The sequence below is a fragment of the Moschus berezovskii genome, chromosome 10 (genome assembly GCF_049115385.1).
Source record: "Moschus berezovskii isolate FMDL1 chromosome 10, NW_MosBer_1.0, whole genome shotgun sequence".
Taxonomy (NCBI): Eukaryota; Metazoa; Chordata; class Mammalia; order Artiodactyla; family Moschidae; genus Moschus; species Moschus berezovskii.
The window spans coordinates 21,880,108-21,901,205 of record NC_142469.1 but is presented as its reverse complement, the minus strand read 5'-3'; the positions used below and the strand labels follow the sequence as shown (position 1 = coordinate 21,901,205).

The 21,098-nt window shown below is 38.4% G+C and overlaps 1 protein-coding gene across 1 annotated transcript in view; it reads right to left on the bottom strand.

Moving 5' to 3' along the window:
* Window positions 1-21,098, bottom strand: part of MEI4 (meiotic double-stranded break formation protein 4) — a 252,811-nt gene that overhangs the window by 62,001 nt on the left and 169,712 nt on the right. The window contains exon 5 of the mRNA XM_055433321.2: window positions 19,259-19,390. Coding sequence (XP_055289296.2) covers window positions 19,259-19,390 — 132 coding nt within the window. The remainder of the gene's footprint in view (window positions 1-19,258; window positions 19,391-21,098) is intronic.

Below are 21,098 nucleotides of genomic sequence, written 5' to 3'. Positions count from 1 at the left end.
TGTGAAACGAATCGCCAGTTCAGGGTCGACGCATGTTACAGGATGTTGGGGGCTGGTGTGCGGGGATGACCCAGAGGGAGGATAAAGGGAGGAGGGAGGTGGGAGGGGGGCTCAGGAAGGGGAACTCATGTACACCCGGGGCGGATTCATGTCAATGTATGGCAAAACCAACCAAAATAATATTGTAAAATTAATTAGCCTCCAATAAAAAAATTAAAAAAAAATAAAACATCAGTGCATCAATTCTAAGAATAATTCATTTTCATATTTTGAGAGGCCATCGTAAGCAATCAATCATCCTGGTCTTTTATCGTACATTGATTATGCTCTCTAGCATGAACTAGACAGAAATTCAACAGCTTATTTTGAACAACGTTTTCTCTAATAGGTTAAAAAAGCCTGCCTATAACTTTATAGCTTCCCCCTTGGTTGTTTTTCCTCACTAGGCTTATAACTCTAAATTTAAATAGAATAAAGGTGCAATTAAAATTACCAAACACTTTGAGACTATTTAGGTTAACAGAGATTTTGCAAAATAAGATATCTTATACACAGACCGGAAGAAATTTTACTTTTAGGCAAAAATAAAACAAAACATCCACTTATGTATCCAGTATTAAGTGAACTGTGGTGTTGGAGAAGACTCTTGAGAGTCCCTTGGACTGCAAGGAGATCCGACCACTCCATCCTAAAGGAGATCAGTCCTGGGTATTCACTGGTAGGATTAATGTTGAAGCTGAAATTCCATATATTGGCCACCTGATGAGAAGAACTGATTCATTTGAAAAGACCCTGATGCTGGGAAAGATTGAGGGCAGGAGAAGGGGACGACAGAGGATGAGATGGCTGGATGGCATCACCGATTCGATGGACATGAGTTTGGGTTGGCTCCAGGGTTGGTGATGGACAGGGAGGCCTGGCGTTCTGCGGTTCATGGGGTCACAAAGAGTTGGACACAACTGAGCGACTGAACTGAACTGAAGTTCTCAGTATATCATCTGAGTGGAAGCTGTAGTCCATGGAAATATTGTAATGGTGTTTTACTTTAAAATGCTACCATCTACATGCCATGTGACTATAAAGCATGCATTTGAAGTAAGCATGGTGTCCAAAACTTCACCAGGTTTCTAAAAGGCTAAGTAAATATTTTAAAAATCAACATCAATACCACACCACACCACAAACTTACAACAGTCAAATCTGTAAAACCTAACGTCGCTCCCAGAGACAATCAGAATTTTCACTGGTCCCCGCATCTCCCCCCATGTCCATGCTCTCCCCTCTCCTAGTCTCATTTCTCACTGCTTTTTGTCATACAGACTGAGCTTCTTTCAGTTTTAACCATCCATGTTATCAGCGCATGTTGACATGACTGTGACTACGATGGAAGGCACTGGAGAGACAGCAGATTCAAAAACAAACACCTCCAGGATTCCTTCCACAGTCTCCAGCTCCTCAAGGGCCTGCTCCCAGTCTGCTGGCCGGAGAAGATGTTTCTGCCCAAGCTTCTGGGAAGATGCTGTCCTAAAGCACAGCCTCTTCCTTCCTCTCTTTCTCCTCATTCCACATCTTCTCACCATAATACAATCTATTTGTTGAAGAAAATGAGTTGTTTTTCCTATACAGTCTAGATTTTTACCAAAGGCATCCTCATGGTTAACTTAAAAATCCTCTGCATTGCCTGTTAGTTTGTAATTCATTAAAGAGCCTTCAAATTTGTTGACAAGACAGACTACCCCAGAAGTCATATGCATTTAAATTAAAAAAAAATTTTTAATTGGAAAATAATTGCTTTACAACATTCTGTTGGTTTCTGCCATATATCAACATGAATCAGTCACAGGTTTATGTTTGTCCCCTCGCTCTTGAACCTCCCACCCACCTTCCACCCCATGGTACTGATGAACCTATATGCAGGGCAGCTAAAATGGGGCTCCCCTGATGGCTCAGTGGGTAAAGAATCCGCCTGCCAATGTAGGAGACTCAGGAGACTTGGGTTTGATCCCTCAGTTAAGAAGATCCCCTGGAGGAGGGCGTGGCAACCCACTCCAGTATTCTTGCCTGAAAAATCCCATGGACAGAGGAGCCTGGTGGGCTATAGTCTAAAGGGTTCCAGAGTTGGACACGACTGAGCACAAGCACAAGATGACAATGGAGTCACATGGCATTTTAGCCAGGCATCTGATTCAAAAGCTAGGCTCTTAGCCAAAATGACTGAGCTTACCCTTGGAGACATCTCCTAAAAAGATCGAGCCTCCGTGTGGCAAATGCTCAAGCTAACTTTCATCTCTGTTGTCAGCTGAGCTCACAGATAAAAGTTTTATCTTAATAAGAAGTACCACTGAAACATATATGCTACCATATATAAAATAGCCAGGAATCGGCTATATGATGCAGGAAGCTCAAATCTGTGCTCCGTGAAAACCTAGAGGGGAGGGATGGAATGGGAGGTGGGAGGGATGGAATGGGAGGTGGGAGGGAGGCTCAGGAGGGAGGGGACAGAGAAATACGTGTGGCTGATGCATGTTGATACACGGCAGAAACCAACACAATATTGTCAAGCAATTATCCTCCAATTAAAAATAAATTCATTCATTAATTTAAAAAATTAGCTATAAAAACGCATCCAGTGATGTGGAAATGTTTAGGCCAATAGTACATTTTGATAACTTTTAAGCCTTATTTCATCCTTACCTAGTAATTAAATAACTACTTGCATCAACAACACTGATAAAGAAAAAACTGCCCTGATCTAAAATAGAACTCATGGTTGGGAATTTCTAAGTCCTGGTTAATCAACTCAAAATTGAAAGGGAAAAGCCATGCTGAGGAACCCTAATCCCTGTAGTGTCCACTTGAGCATAATTTGATGCAAAATCTATTCTTCCTGATGGACTGACTGCTGACTGCACCAGGCTTCCCAGATCTTAAACATGATCCAAATGTGCATAATTGCAGAAAATAATATGGTTCCTCTCTCAATTGAAATAGGTCAGCTGTTTCTTGCTCTGAGCTATGATTATTTTTTCTTTTTATTTTATTAAAAATGCTTATTTTGTTTCTACATTTTGTGCTGATGTAAAAAACTAGTTTACTTTGAAGAAAGTATGCATAAACTCATTCCATATTCAGAATCTTTAATTTGTATGTTCTATTTTTATAAATGAGTTGCTTAGCTTTTATTTTATTTAACAAGTTAAATAGACATCTGAAATGTAAAAATGCCTCCTGATGTAAGCAACCGAGTTTTTACTTTTCTTCAGCTAATAAGCTTTACTTCTGCTAACAGGATTGACTTCCAATTAAAAAATCTATTTTCATGCAGAAATTTCATTTACTTTGTAAACATTAGACTTAAAAAGTATTTAACATGAGTATGCATATAATATTCTAAATTCAGATTTCACCCTAACCATATCACTATTCTAAAAGCATAGTCATTTTTAATATCTTGGTCACTATACCTCAAAACATGCTGAGAGTTATGAACTATTAATATATAAAAGGGGAAAACATTTCTGTAAAAAAGCCATTAAAAACTGAGGTTTAATTTGAAATGAATATAGTTCTGATACCCAAGGATACTCTTTATTTTAGAATCTATTTTATATTTTTAGTTCTGAAATATTTTTTTCAATATAAAACTATTTCACGATGCAAAAAGCATAGATCTGGAGTACACAAATTAGATATTTTCAATACTCTTTAACATTTTCTTACATTTATTTCAGATTTTGTATTTGTAAAAGAAAATTTAGAAGTATGAATATACTGGAGACACGTTTTATGTGTGTGGCGTACGTTAAAGTCTTGTAAATAAAATTGTCAAGACTGGTATATTTGGGTCTCTTCTTGGATACTTCCTTCTTCCTTGCAAATCAAAATTATGCTTCAAAGCATATCATTGTTGATACTTGAAGACTTAATTTATTCATTTTAACTGCTACAGAATATTCATGTTTGCCCTACCGCACCCAGCCATCTTTTGACAATGGACACTATTATTTCCAATTTTAAGCTACGACAAAAATGCTAACATGCACATCCCTGCACAGTGTCCTCTATGCGATATACACAGTTGTGTGTGTGTGTGCGTGTGTGTGTGTGTCTATGTACTTGACTTTACCAGATGATGAACTCCACTTCCCCACACAATCACTAATGTCTAATACTGTTGTCAAATTAAGTTTTTTAAGTTAATATCAACAGAATCAGTTTGAAACATACTGCTGTTTTCTAGGTTTGCATTTCCTGGCACTGCTGAGGTCAAACATCATTCATTCATGTTAGTTTTCCTTCCATGTTTCCTCTTCTTTTAAACTGCCTTTTCATACTGTTAGCTCACTTTTCCTTTCTACTGAATTACTTACCTCTTCCTATTGGAATGTAGTTTGTTGTATAATATATAAAATTATATAATTATAATTATAAATTGTACAGATTCTTTCAATGAAATACCATAACTCTGTTTACTTGCAAATAACTGAAATATACCTTTATAAAAAATTTTTCATTCTCAGTTGACTCTGCTCCATAAATAATTCTAGCACAGAGAGGCTCCAGGAACTTGACAGCCTCTGGGAGGAAGAAGATAAAGCTGCTGGTACTTACTGGGGATATGCCCTGAGAGAAAGAAAATAAATTGATGACCAGGCCTGTCTCCTCCTCAAATGGATCTCCTGGCATTTGTTATTAGAAGAAAAATTTATCTAGTGAATGTCCTTAGTGGGGAGTTCCTAGCAAAAGATTACTTAGCTAAACAGACTCAGAATCTATGAGGCACAGCTCCTTGAAGACAGCCATACGAGCTGTAAAATTCTCCAGGTTATAAAATGAAGATGTTTAACAACATAAAGTTCCCTCTGTGTGAGATCCCCACACAATCTCACCTGGGGACCTCATCTAATGTTCGAGGCTAGAGAGACATGTCTCACAACAAGGATCTTAGGAAATGTACAGAATATCCCACGTCTCTTTCTGCTTCACCTGTGCCCTTGCCTATTTCTGAAATAACTAGTAAAGCTGGTACTGAATAAGGCCTCTCTGATTCACAGGATTCAACTTGACAGTCCAACCATGAGTGTGCTCACAAGTGTGGACAGCAATTCTGACCCTCACTGGATCTCTGTACTGCCTATTTCTGCCCTGTTTCTGGACTCCTTCTATAGAATTTTACTTGACACATCATCGAAAAGGTCTATCTATTGATTTCAGTTTCTTTGAAAAATACTATCTCTGCCACTTTCCTACTTATTCTCACCTCAAGGCAACTGGCTGCTTTACAGCGCTCTGATGGGTAGCCAGGATTGGAGTAGGATTCTTTAACAACCATATAAAGTATAAACTAAACAGATATGCCTCTTTTTCCATGTTGCCTTAATAATGCCTTTCTATTAACAAAACTCTCTGCTTCTGCTAAAATTTAGAAAGGAAATATACCAATAAACCAGTAGTAGAAAATTTTCGTAACACCTGATAAGAAGGATGATTCTGTGAAAATCAAGTACCATCTAGATATCTAGACAAACATAAACTTATTAATAAAATTCTAATAAATGAAACAGAAAACTTACTAAAAACATGTCTATTGCTTTTTTTTTTTTTACAGTGAGAATGCCCCCATGTTTTCTCTATAACAATTTGTGAACTGGCCGGCTTTTTCTAAACTATAGCTCTTTGAATTCTATCAGAAAAGAGGAAGTCATTCAAAGAAGGAGTTACTCACAAAATTTTCTAACAGAGACCCACTGGCACAATGTAAGAAAATTATAACCAATGTCTGGATTCTGTTCTGTTTTGAAGAAACAACGCAAGTGCTTAGAACATCAACATGTCAGAGGTCTGTGTATCCCTATGGGAGTCACTTTTCAAGTTATTTTAAAAACAAATAGAAAACCAAGGTGACTGGTACAAGATGGTGAACACACAGCAATCACAATGAGAAGACTGTCACTCCTAATGAAAGACAGACAAAAATTCTTCATTTTAATCAACTGATAAGAAAAGACTCCAAACAGGAGAATACAAAACACATATTTTCAAAATATTAGTAAAGTTTTATATTCAGCATCATGGAGTTTTTTCGAGACCTACCTAAGAAAACTGCATTCTTATAAATAAACACAGCCATAAAAAATATAAAAACATTACAGAATACAAACCCACTTGCACATAAATCTCATTCACTGTAGATTACATATGAAGCATATATATTAAAATTGAGTTAAAACACTCGCTTTAAAAAAGTATTGAGAAAATTTTACTATTACACCTATTTTGGATTCAGAAAAAAACTGTTAAATTTCAAATGCTATGTGTTAATTGAGTTGTAGTTTACAGACAGTGGAGTGTCCAGAACTTGATGAACTGTGACAATCACAATAACTGTCCTTGTAACCACACTCTACTCCTTTCTGCTCCTAAAAAGTCAATCCCAGAGCCATCGCCAAATCAACCACTACTCTGGTATCTTCCGCCATACATTGATTTTGCCTGTTTTGGAACTTAATAGAAATTTAATCAAACCTTGCATGTTCTTTTAGGTCTGGTTTACTTTTCTCACCCTACTATACTCAGATTTATCCATGCTGTTGTGTGCTGTTGACTCAGTGCATTTTATGGTTGAACAACATTCTACTAAATATTCTGATTTACTTATTGATCCTCCTGTCAGTGGAATGGTGTTGTTCTCAGATTAATACTCTTAAAATTAAAGATACTATGAACATTTACAGATAATTTTTCTTGTCAACATAGCTGCTGAATTGTTTGGCCATATGGTAAGTACATAACTGATTTTTCAAGGAACTGTTAGTCTGTTTTATATTCTCACTAGCAAGAGAAGACTCTACACATGGACATCACTAGATGGTCAACACCGAAATCAGATTGATTATATTCTTTGCAGCCAAAGATGGAGAAGCTCTATACAGTGAGCAAAAACAAGACCAGCAGCTGACTGCAGCTCAGATCAGAAGCTCCTTACTGCCAAATTCAGACGTAAATTGAAGAAAGTAGGGAAAACCACTAGATCATTCAGCTATGACCTAAGTCAAAGCCCTTACAGTGGAAGTGACAAATAGATTCAAGGGATTAGATCTGATAGACAGAATGCCTGAAGAATTATGGATGGAGGTTGTGACATTATACAGGAGGCAGTGTTCAAGACCATCCCCCAAAAAAAGAAATGCAAAAAGGCAAAATGGTTGTCTGAGGCCTTTCAAATAGTTGAAAAAAGAAGAGATGCAAAAGGGAAAGGAGAAAAGGAAAGACATAACCATCTGAATGCAGAGTTTCAAAGAATAGAAAGGAGAGATAAGAAAGCCTTTCTCAGTGATCAATGCAAAGAAATATAAGAAAGCAATAGAATGTGAAAGACCAGAGATTTCTTCAAGAAAATTAGAGATACCAAGGGAACATTTCACGTAAAGATGGGTACGATAAAGGACAGAAATGGTATGGACCTAACAGAAGCAGAAGATATTAAGAAGAGGTGGCAAGAGTACATAGAAGAACTGTACCAAAAAGATCTTCATGACCCAGATAACCAAAATGGTGTGATCACTCACCTAGAGTCAGACATCCTGGAATGCAAAGTCAAGTGGGTCTTAGGAAGTGTCACTATGAACAAAGCTAGTGGCAGTGATGGAATTCCTCTTGAGCTACTTCAAATCCTAGAAGATGATGCTTTAAAAGTGCTGCACTCAATATGGCAGCAAACTTGGAAAACTCAGCAGTGGCCACAGGACTGGAAAAGATAAGTTTTCATCCCACTCTCAAAGAAAGGCAATGCCAAAGAATGTTCAATTTACAGCACAGTTGTACTCATCTCACATGCTAGCAAAGTAATGTTCAAAATTCTCCAAGCCAGGCTTCAACAGTATGTGAACCATGAACTTCCAGATGTTCAAGCTAGATTTAGAAAAGGCAGAGGAACCAGAGATCAAATTGCTAACATCCACTGGATCATTGAAAAAGCAAGAGAGTTCCAGAAAAAACATCTTCTGTTCTACTGACTACGCCAAAGCATTTGACTGTGTGGATCAAAACAAACTGTGGAAAATTCTTAAAGAGATGGGAATACCAGACCACTGTACCTGCCTCCTGAGAAATCTGTATGCAAGTCAAGAAGCAACAGTTAGAATGCACCTGGAAAAACAGACTGGTTCCAAATTGAGAAAGCAGTATGTCAGTGCTGTATACTGTCACCCTGTTTGTTTAACTCAAATGCAGAGTACATCATGCAAAATGCTGGGCTGTATGAAGCATAAGCTGGAATCAAGATTTCCAGGAGAATTATCAATAGCCTCAGATACGCAGATGACACCACCCTTATGGCAGAAAGCTAAGAACTAAAGAGCCTCTTGATGAAAGTGAAAGAGGAGAGTGAAAAAATTGGCTAAAACCTCAACATTCAAAAAACTAGGATCATGGCATCTGGTCCCATCACTTCATGGCAAATAGATGGGGAAACAGTGGAAACAGGAGAGACTCTATACTTTTTGGGCTCCAAAATCACCGAGGGTGGTGATTGCAGCCATGAAATTAAATGACGCCTGCTCTTTGGAAGAAAAGTTATGACTAACCTAGACAGCATATTAAAAAGCAGAGACATTACTTTGCCGACAATTGTCCATCTAGTTAAAGCTATGGTTTTTCCAGTAGTCATGTATGGATGTGAGAGTTGGACTATAAAGAAAGGTGAGCACCAAAGAACTGATGCTTTTAAACTGTGGTGTTGAAGAAGACTTTCAAGAGTTCCTTGGGCTGCAAGGAGATCAAACCAGTCCATGCTAAAGGAAATCAGTCCTGAATATTCTTTGGAAGGACTAATGCTGAAGCTAAAGCTCCAATACTTTGGTCACCTGATGTGAAGAGCTGACTCATTTGAAAAGACCCTGATGCTGGGAAAGATTGAAGGCAGGAGGAGAAGGGGATGACAGAGGATGAGATGGTTGGATGGCATCACCAACTCGATGGACATGAGTTTGAGCAAGCTCCCGGAGTTGGTGATGGACAGGGAGGCCTGGCGTGCTGCACTCCATGGGGTGCAATGAGTTAGAAACAACTTAGCGACTGAACTGATCATTTTACGACTTCCCAGAACCTCTTTAAAACTTTGCCACGTTAATCTTTTTTAAATTTAGCCATTCTTGTCACTGTCCATTGCATTTTCTGCCGACTAATCAAATCGCACTTTATTCACGTTTTCACTGCCCATTCCCTTGTAGCTTAGTTGGTAAAGAATTTCCCTGCAATGCAGGAGGCCTGGATTTGATTCCTGGGTCAGAAAGATCCCCTTTAGGAGGAAATACAATCCAATCCATTATTCTTGCCTGGAGAATCCCATGGACAGAAGAGCCTGGTAAGCTAAAGCCCATGGGGTAGAAAGAATCACATACGACTTAGTGATTGAACCACCAGCAGTATGTATTCTTTCATGCATTTATTTTGCTCATTTTTTTATATTGAGTTGTTGATCCATTCTTTCCTGATCAAATTATCTTAAGATATGTCTAAAATCAATAGGCCATAAATATGTGCTGTATTTCAGGCTTATCTACTTGGTAGCTTTTCGGTAAACTCTAGGATTTTCTCTGTTTCTAGACATGTTGACTCTAAATACAGTTTTACTGCTTCCTCTCTCAAAGTACAGCACCCTTATTGCAATGGCAAGGAGGGCTAGTACAAGGATAACTACAAGTGAGGAGACAGAACATTCCTTCCTTGTTCCTTACCTTTGGTAAAAAGCATTCAGTCTTTCACCATGGTGTATTCATTAGGGTTTTCACAGAAAACAAAGTTTACTGTGTTGAGAAAGTTTCCTTCTGTTCTTACGTTTGTATTTTCTCGAAAAAATCATGAATGGGTGGTGAATTTAGGCAACTGATTCTTCTGCATATACTCAGACAATGTGGGTCTTTCTATTAATATCATGAATTATACAGATTGTTTTATGAATGTGAAAACAAGTTTTCATTCCTGAGATAAATCCCACGTGAACATCATGTATTATTTTTTTGTATGTTTCTGGGTTCTAATACACAGTAAGGATTTTACTTCTGTGTTCATGAGAGAGTCTGTTTTCAGTTTTGCTTTGTTTTCCTGCAATGTCTGTCTAGTTTTGATATAAAGTAACGATAGTATCAGGAAATGAATCAGAAATGTTCCTTATTCTTTCAGTCTCTAAAGAGAGTTTGGGTAGTTTCTTGCTTATGCATAATATAATTTATTTGCCCCCAGAGTGGTCTTTGTAGAGAGGTTCATAATTTTAAATACACTTTATCTAATCAGTGTAATTTAGCTTTTCTACTTTTTCTTGAGTCAGTTTTGGCAATTTTCAGCTTTCAAGGAATGTGTGCATTTAGTCTTTATTGTTGAGAATACTGCCAAATTTTTTTCATATTTATATTTACTTTATTTTAACAGTTTTCTTGGTATATACTACTTTTATATTTATGTTGAAATTTCCTGTTTGTCTCCTTCTTATTCACAAATTCTTTTTCTAATTTAATGAAAGCTTCCTTAAATTCTGCAGTGCTTTACAGCTTTCAGAAGTTTCACACACATGATTTTATATAATTTTACAATAACCACTTTTTCCTCCTACCCCTATGTTGTCCCTCCCCCTACTTTCTCCCCCCTGGTAACTACTAGCTTCTTCTCTTCATCTGTGAGTCTGTTTCTTTTTTGCTATATTCACTAGTTTGTTGTATTTTTTTACATTCCATACGGAAGTGATGTATTTGTCTTTCTTTATCTCATCTCACTTAATGTAACGTTCTCCAATCCATCCATGTTGCTACAAATGCAAGATTTTATTCTTTTTGTTATTGGGAGTCTCTCTGTGTGTGTGCAGTCACATCTTAATCTATTCATCTCTCGACGGGCACTTAGGTTGCTTCTATAACTTGGCAATCATAAATAATGCTGCTATGAACACTGAGGTGCATGTATCTTTTAATTAGTATTTTTTGGATATATATACCCTGAAAGTGGAATTGCTGAGTCATATGGTAGTTCTATTTTCAGCTTAATGAGAAACTTTCCTACTGTTTTCCACAGTGGCAGTACCAATTTATATTTCCACCAAACTGTGTACAAGGGTTTCTGTTTCTCCACATCCTCACTAACATCTGTTATTTGTGTACTTTATGATGACTACCATTCTGAGAGGTGTGAGATGACATCCCATTGTGGCTTTGATTTACATTTGCCTGATGATTAGTGATGTTAAGCATCTTTTCATGTGCCCATGAGTTAATCAGCTATTTTTGATGTTGAACTGTATAACTCCTTATATATATTCTGTATTATACACACACACACAACACACACACACAGATTTAAGACTTGGACCATAAAGAAGGCTAAGTGCTGATGAATTGATCCTTTCAAATCATGGTGCTGGAAAAGATACTTGAGAGTGCCTTGTACTGCAAAGAGATCAAACCAGTCAATTCTAAAGGAAATCAGTTCAGTTCAGTTCAGACACTCAGTCATGTCCAACTCTTTGTGACTCCACGGACTGCAGCATGCCAGGCTTCCCTGTCCATCACCAACTCCTGGAGCTTGCTCAAACTCACGTCCATCGAGTTGGTGATGCCATTCAAACATCTCATCCTCTGTTGTCCCCTTCTCTTCCCACCTTCAATCTTTCCCAGCATCAGGGTCTTTTCCAGTGAGCCAGTTCTTCACATCAGGTGGCCAAAGTATTGGAGCTTCAGGTTCAGCATCAGTCCTTCCAATGAATATTCAGGATTGATTTCCTTTAGGATTGACTGGTTTTATCTCCATGCAGTCCAAGGGACTGTCAAGAATCTTTTCTAGCATCACAATTTGAAAGGATCAATCCCCACTGAGCATTCACACCCTTAGTATTCATAGGAAGGACTGATGCGGAAGCTGAAGATCCAAAACTTTGGTCACCTGATACAAAGACTTGACTCATTGGAAAAGACCTTGATGCTGGGAGAGACTGAAGGCAAAAAGAGAGGGTACAGTAGAGAATGAGATGGTTAGATAGCATCACAGACTAAATGGACATGAATTTGAGCAAACTACCAGAGATAGTTAAGGACAGGGAAGCCTGGCGTGCTGCAGTCCATGGGGTCACAAAGAGATGGATGCACCATGGCCACTGGAACAACAACAATGATATTCTTCCAGCAGCCAGCTACTTTACCTGTGAATCAACAAGTTCTCTTTATGCTGTGTTTCCAAGCTCTGTTGGAATCTGTCTGAAACAGTCTTTATCTTAGAACTATAAAGTACTATAGTGCTAAGGTCCAACATCTTAGGGTCTCCACTGAATGCCTTATTAAACAAGGTCTTGGTTTTATAGCTGAATAGAATTTGGATCATCCCAAGCACTGTGTGAGGTCTGGCTATTGTTCAGCTCACAACCTCTTTGTAGTATTTCTTTTCTGAGTAGGTTTTCTTTATCGGCCTTGTGAAGTGTCCCCCTATATACGTGCAGCTTAGTAGTCAACAAGAAATCAAGAAAACCTCAGAAGAAATTACTTGAGCTCTTCCTTTTCAGAGTTTTCTTCTCTCCATGACCCTGACCCAGAATTTCCCTACATCATTTCTCTGGAATTCTAGACTCTGACCCACCAGTTCAGTAAGAGTGCTGGGACTGGTGGGCCTCAGGCCAAAAGTCTATGGGCTACATAGTTTGTTTACTTAAGAATCACAACTCTGTATCGCTTATTGTCTAAAATTCATTAACTCATTTATCTGTCCAGAGTTTTAGCTATTTACACTGGGAAGGGTACTCTGTATGTCTTTCTAATAAACTCTTAATAAGTTCAAGAAACTTTATTTTAAAAGGACAATTTGTTACACTTTTTCCAAAAGTTCACCTTAATATGCAAATTTGAGATGCAAATCTCCAATAAGAATTGCATCAAAGGGGCTTGCATAACTCAATGAAGCTACAAGACATGCCTTGTAGGGCCACCTGAGAGAGAGGGGTCACAGTGAAGAGTTCACAAAATGTGGTACACTGGAGGAAGAAATGGCAAACCACTTCAGTATTCCTGCCATGAGAACCCCAAGAATAGTATGAAAAGTCAAAAAGATATGACACTGGAAGATGAGTCCCCCCATGTCAGAAGGCTTCCAACGTGCTACTGGGGAAGAGCAGAGGGCAATTACTAATTGCTCCAGAAAGCATGAAACAGCTGGGCCAAAGTGGAAATGGCACTCCACTGCGAATGTGTCCAGTGGTGAAAGTAAAGTCTGATTTCATAAATAACAATACTGTATAGGAACCTGAAATGCTCAGTCCACGAATCAAGGTAAATTGGATGTGGTCAAGCAGGAGTTAGCAAGAGTGAACACTGGAATCTTAGGAATCAGTGAACTAAAATAACGGGTTATGGACAAATTTAATTCAAGTGACCATTATGTTTACCAATGTGGGCAAGAATCCCTTAGAAGAAATGGTATAGCCCTCTGTGGGGAGTGAGCAAATTGGCGTGTTCAGGCTCTCTCACCCTACGATTTGTAAATAATGATATGTGACAGCTGAGATCATTCGTGGGACTGTGCATGCACGTCGCGAGGTGCTCACTTGGTGTGGTGCATGCATGTGAGCTCCATCGAGAAAGCGGTGGCGTTACTGCTGCATCACACCTGTGTCCACTGGGCCAGCCACAAGAGGAGGGAAGCTGTGTCATGGATGCCCTGCCAGCAAGGATACAGCAAACACGCCTGCAGTTTCTAGGGCTCCTCAGGTCTCTTTCCAGCCTCTTAACTCACACCTTGCCTAGGCTGCGTTCAGTGAACAGTATGAACAGCAAGACAACTGGCGCCATGAACAGGATCACCAATACACCCTTACAGTCAACAGAAGAGTCCAAAAGTACAATCTCCAAAATGAGAGAATTATCTCGGTTCGTTTCCCTTCGACATCACTGTAATTTAAGTCTAGGCCCCACCACTAAGGTCAAAGAAGCAGAAGTTGACTAGTTCTATGAAGACCGATGAGACTTTCTAGAACTAACGCCAAAATAAAAGTCCTTTTCATCATAGGGAATTGGAAAGAAAAACCAGTAAGTCAAGAGATACCTGGAGTAACAGACATGTTTGTTATTCCAGATACTTGGAATAACAGACAAGGCACCCCGGGCTTCCCTGGTGGCTTAGCTGGTAAAGAATGCACTTGCAATGCAGGAGACCTGGGTTTAATCCCTTGGTTGGGAAGACACCCTGAAGGGAACGGCTACCCACTCCAGTATTCTGGCCTGGAGAACTCCATGGACTGCATAGTCCATGAGGTCACAAGGAGTTGGACACACTGAGTGACTTTCACTGTGGCTTTGGAATACAAAATGAAGCAGAGCAAAGGCTACTGTAGTTCTGTCAAAAGAATATGCTGGTTATTGCAAACACCCTTTTCCTCCAACCCAAGAGACAACTCTACACACGACATCACCAAATGGTCAATAATGAAATCAGATTGATTGACATTTATAACATTCATCTAACATCTGATAGTAAAATAAAGCTGGTCTTTCCTTGCTAACTCTCCTATTCCACAGCACTTTTCTGAGTCCCTGTTCTCTTACTATGATTTCATGATTGCCATGTAGTGACAGTCCCCTAATTCTTATGTACGTCCCTCTTTCTCTCAAGTATTAATTTCACATTTCTATGTTTGACAACTTCAATGTTTCCTCATATTCAGTATATACAAAATAAACTTTCTCTGTTCTCCAAGAAGCATTTCTTTACATTTTTATAATTCTACTTAGTGACATTCATTTTTCCTCTCAGTTTTATAATACTAATATTTACACTGATTCTCCTCTCTCCTTCACATTAAACATTTCCTGAGTCCTTTGTAATAACACCTCTTGTATACAAGTATTTCTATTGCTGCTTGTAGAAGATTTACTGCAATTCAGTTCAGTCGCTCAGTTGTGTCCGACTCTTTGTGACCCCATGAATCACAGCACGCCAGGCCTCCCTGTCCATCACCAACTACTGGAGTTCACTCAAACTCATGTCCACAGAGTCGGTGATGCCATCCAGCCATCTCATTCTCTGTCGTCCCCTTCTCCTCCTACCCCCAATCCCTCCCAGCATCAGGGTCTTTTCCAGTGAGAGAACTCTTCCCATGAGGTGGCCAAAGTATTGGAGTTTCAGCTTTAGCATCAGTCCTTCCAATGAACACCCAGGACTGATCTCCTTTAGAATGGACTGGTTGGATCTCCGTGCAGTCCAAGGGACTCTCAAGAGTCTTCTCCAACACCACAGTTTAAAAGCATCAATTCTTTGGTGATCAGCTTTCTTCACAGTCCGACTCTCACATCCATACATGACCATTGCATTGAGTGTCCCAAATATATGGCTTCCTTACATTCATGCCCCTTATATTCCCTTCTACTCTAACTCCACCTCTTACCACTGTTTTACTGAATTTCTGAGCCTTACACATAGTAGACACCTTGAACTGACTAATCGTTAGTCATTATACCCTTTTATAGTAAAAAAAAAAAAAAAAGAAAATCTGGAAAACATGAAAGTAAATTTTCTATATTTCCTTGCTGCTCTGGTTCTGAATATGTTGTTAGTTTAGAAATAAATGCACACAGAAAAACTGTATTAGCTGAAATTGAATCACACAGTGAGATTCAGTGTGTGAGGGCATCTATATTGCTGTTGTACACTGTGGCAAGGCTATTTTATGGACCCTGTGTCTACAGTAGTAGCTCCTGGAGTCAGCAAGCTGCTTCATGATCATGATGGTGAAGGCAGCAATTCCTCTGAAACTAGATTTTGCTCGGTGATTGCGGGAGGTTCCTGTTGTTCAGTCACCCAGTTGCGTCCGACTCTGTGACCCATGGACTGCAGCACACCAGGCTTCCATGACCTTTACTATCTCCTGGAGCTTGATCAAACTCATGTTTATTGAGTTGAATGTGCCATCCAACCATTTGCTGCCCCCCTTTTCTCCTGCCCTTAATCTTTCCCAGCATCATAGTCTTTTCCTAGTTCACATCAGGTGGCCAATAAAGTATTGGATCTTCAGCATCTGTCCTTCCAATGAATATTCAGGGTGGATTTCCTTTAGAATTGATTGGTTTGATCTCCTTGCTGTCCAAGGGACTTTCAAGAGTCTTCTCTAGCAACATAGTTAGAAAGGATCAACTCTTTGGCACTCAGCCTTCTTTATGGTTCAACTCTCACATTTGTACGAGGCTACTGGAAAAACCATAGCTTTGACTATATAGACTTCTGCTGGTAAAGAGATGACTCTGCTTTTTAACATGCTGTCTAGGTTTGTCATAGCTTTACTTCCAAGAAGCGAACATCTTTTAATTTCACGACTGCAGTCACTGTCCACAGTGATTTTGTAGCCCAAGGAGATAAAGTTACAGAAGGGGCCTAGGGTTTTCAACAATTCCATAGCTCTCCATGCATTCCTTTCTTTCTCCTTAAACTGACTGGAGTAAATTCTGTCATCCACTATTAAGAATGCTGATGATTAGTTTCCTTGTCTTTAAACAGTAATACTAATATCTTGAAAGGTTATTAAAAGAATTGAATGGAACAATTCATGTAAAACATGTTGAGACATATTATCTGCCAAAAACTAATTCTTGTTTTTGTGTTTTTACTCTTGTTTTAAAAGTTGCTTAACAATCAGAATGCCTGGGTTTGAATCATGGCTTGTGGCATATGTTCTTACTGCAAGCTTGGTCAAGCTGCTTAACTTTTCTAAGGTTTGATTTCTTTATCTATAAGCTAGGTAAAAAGCAAAACTACTTCATGTAGTTTGGCAAGGGAAGCCCGGAAATTAAATGAGAATATGTTAATAATTTTTTTCCTGTACTCTGTTATTCTCCACACAAATCTGATTCCATCAAATTAATTTCCCACATTGATTCCTGTTTTAATGCCATGAGCTCAACCTGTTTCCTCAGAGTTCTGGGCACCCCTTTTAAAAATAACACTCAGTATCCTGACATTATATATTCTCTGTTTTTCAATTCAAATCCATTTTCAAGCTATTTATTTTTCATGCAATCTTTTCAAGGACCTGTAACCTACCTTGATCACTTTCTTGGTCTTGCAGCTCCTACAAACAGCACCATGCATTTTAACACAACGTTGTTTTTTTCCATTAGTAAATGTGCCTTATTTCTTTCTCAAAAGGAATTTTTGCTCATTGAGATCATTCAGTTCAGTCGCTCAGTCGTGTCCAACTCTTTGCAACCCCATGAATCACAGCATGCCAGGCCTTCCTGTCCATCACCAACTCCCGGAGTTAACTCAAACTCATGTCCATCGAGTCAGTGATGCCATCCAGCCATCTCATTCTCTGTCATTAGTAACAACTAATTAAAAAAAATTCTAACAGAGCTCTTACAAGAATTCTCCATTTAACAGCGACTTGAAAAACTATTGACTAGATGATTTACCATGTCATTGAATGAAATCAATTAGATTATACAATATTTTGTCATTAACTGCAGAGAACTTAGATGTATGAATTTGGTTAAGTGTTTAATATTATATATACATAATTTTCTTAATATTAACTTTTTCTCTTTACCAAAACATTTCTGTCTCTAATTTTCTTTGACTATGCTTACTTCTACCATGAAACAATAATAATATTAGATGAACTGACAAAATGAACACATAAGATATGTCACTCTCAATATTAAAACATTAAAATGACTTCTGTTCCTTAGATACATTTGTTAGCAGTGACATAAGACTCACAGATAAAAGGGCTTAGAGAATCGTTTTCAGACTTGGCTGCACAATGGAATCACCTGGTGAGCTGTAACAATATCGATCCAGTAAGTCCCCTACATGTGAAACTTCAAGTTCGCATGTCCAATGACATAAGTTAGTTCACGTGCCTGGTGTACACTGTCACATGCATGCATTCTCTACAAGTGGCTGTGCTTTTGTGCACATTACCGTACACTACTGTACTGAATAGAGTACAATATCTTTATTTCAAGCGCAGGGTGTCCAGAAGCAAGTGCAAAAGCAGGGGTGAAGTAGCTGGTATTACTGTACTTTTCAAGATGTTGTACAGTAAGATTTAAAATGTTTTACTTTTTTGTGTTTGCTTTTTATGTATGTATTATTTGTGTGAAAAGTGTTATAAATGTATTACTGTACAGTACTGTATAGCCAAGCTAATTGTGTTAGATGGCTACCTAGGCTAACTTTTATGGACTCAGAAACAAACTGGACTTATGAACATGCTCTCAGAATGGAACTTGCTTGTATGTAGGGGAATTATGGTAATGTGTCAGCATGCTAAAAAGCAGAGATATTACTTTCCTGACAAAGGTCCATCTAGTCAAAGCTATGTTTTTTCCAGTAGTCATGTATGGATGTGAGATTTGGACGATGAAGAAAGCTGAGCACCAAAGAATTGATGCTTTTGAACTGTGGTGTTGGAGAAGACTTTTGAAAGTCCCTTGGACTGCAAGGAGATCCAACCAATCCATCCTAAAGGAAATCAGTCCTGAATATTCATTGAAAGGACTGATACCGAAGCTAAAACTCCAATACTTTGGCCACCTGATGTGAAGAACTTACTCATTTGAAAAGACCCTGATGCTGGGAAAGACTGAAAGTGGGAGGAGAAGGGGATGACAGAGGATGACACGGTTGGATGGCATCACTGACTCGATAAACTTGAGTTTGAGTAAGCTCTGGGAGTTGCTGATGGACAGGGAAGCCTGGAGTGCTACAGTCCGTGGGGTCGCAAAGAGTCGGACATGACTGAGCGACGGAACTGAACTACAGTACTTGCATCTTAACCCCAGAGACTTCCATTTAATTTGATTGGCATATGTCTTGGCAACTGGATATTTAAAGTCAGTCAGATGAGTCTCGTGAGCAATTAGAAATAAGAACCATTGGTCAGAGGTTATTCTCCATTTAGCATCTACTCTTGTTCACTTTCCTCTCACTGCTTTGCTTTAGGAACACACTATTTGCTTGGAGAGGCTTAAGGCCACTCCTTTGCCATTATTAGTAATACCTTTGACACATATATACCAGTAAGGGTGATAAAATGGTATTATTTTGAAAACTATTTTGTGAAAATATCTTTCTGTAATTTCATCAGGCAGTAACAATATTCACGTATTACTAGAAATAAGGTAATGATGAAAATATCTGCCTGGCCAAAAGAGAGAGGAAGAGAAAAGGAAAACAAGTTTACAGCTGCATTAATTAACTATAAAAGCAAGTTACAGATTCAAGATGTATGTACCTGGTCGATGGCACCCAGATCATCAGCAAAGCTGTTTACTTCTGACAGAAGCAGTGATATTATAGATCTTCTCAACAAGCTGCAACTTCCCAGGGTTACCAGACTCTGCGAGACATAACGCTGCACCTGAAACTACAGATCAAGATAAGTAGGCTTCTACTTTCTGTCAAATCAGGTCAGAATATATTTAATGGGCATTTTCTAAGATTTACTACTGAGCTCCCTGCTGCGGGGAGCACGGAAAGTGTCAACATAATTCTGGGTCAGTCTCAAGCAAAACTGTTGAAGTAGATAGATTATCACGATAGAAGCAATGAAACTTTATAGCAGTTAATATTTTGAAATGTGTGACAAGGTGCTAAAATGGAAGTTTTAGCTGAAGCACCAAAAGATCATATCGTTTAGATGATAGACTACGTACAGAATGAATCAAGGGGATGGCAAAACAAGACTCTCAGACCCTTAGCCACTAAATATAGATATGGAGCTGTAGAAGTACGGGTGACAAAAAGGGAAAGAATAAAAGGTTTGACGGTGTCTTTGGGAGGAGGCCCACCTCCACGCTGCAGAGGGACGGGTGTGGGTGTCTATTCTCCACAAATCAACAGAGAGGTCATATAGAGGGAGGAGAAAAAAATGTGGGACTCTGATTTTTCATCTGGAGGTAGCAAAAGAACTTATCATTCAATAAATTTCAGAGGACAATGGGAGACAATAAACTATATCCCTTATAGTTATTAGGAGAAATGCCACTTGATTATTATTCACAGTAAGGTACATATAACTCATACCTCAATTTTCATTAAATCTTTTCTTTAATATATCTGGGAGAAAGGAGCCTTCAAGGAGCATCTCAAAACACAAAATCAGCATCTACCTTGCCATTGCTCTCTATAAGCTTAAAATCATTTTCAGGAGACACCACTTTACTATATAAAATATTCACATGACAATGCTAAATAACTAATGCATTATGACACTAAGAAATGCCATCTGTGCCCTTTAGGATAAACACTTAATGTAAATATTCAAATTGATATTTTAATAATATGCTTTAAAAGTTAATCAATGACACTAAGAAACTGAATATAGGCTTCAAAAAATGTCTATTATAAATCCAGATGTGTATAACTAGCTGTTAATAATAATTTTCTAAATCAACTTATCAAATTTACAACTAAAAGCACATCAATTTATTATCATAGGAAATCACATTTATCAGTTATTTCCTAATAATGTAATCAGCTAAGACTCCCATCTTTTGTAACTCTTTAACACCATTTATTACATGTCCCACTTTTTATAACATTTTTATTTGCACCTGAAATAGAGTGCTCTTAGCTAAGTTCTAAAAAACTTCTGTTGAGTATTTCATGGATGATGTAGTTGTTTACTTACCATTTTTGCTTAGTATCTAATCTTTAGGGGATAGCTTAAAGAGAAGGTACATTTCACAATAAAATGGACTTTACACAGTGGGGAAGAAGTGAAGGTGTGACAGGCTGCAGACTCTGGAGCCCAACACTTGCCTGAGTTAAATCTCAGCTCCACGCTTATTAACTTGTACTAACAACTTACTAACTTTTGATTTCTCAGCTTACACTTCTGCAAAATAGTGACTGGACAGCAGCACCTACATAGAGTCCTGCATATGAAGTTAAGACAGCAAAAATGATTGACATAGGGCCAGGCCCCCAGTAAGTGTCCATTAAGTGTTAAATGTTAGACTGTAGGATAGTAATATAAAGGCACTGAAGGTTATATGTTTAATTCATTGACCTTTGAGATGTTAAATACTAGAAATAAGATCATTTGTCTAGAGTTAATACAGTCTTTTTAG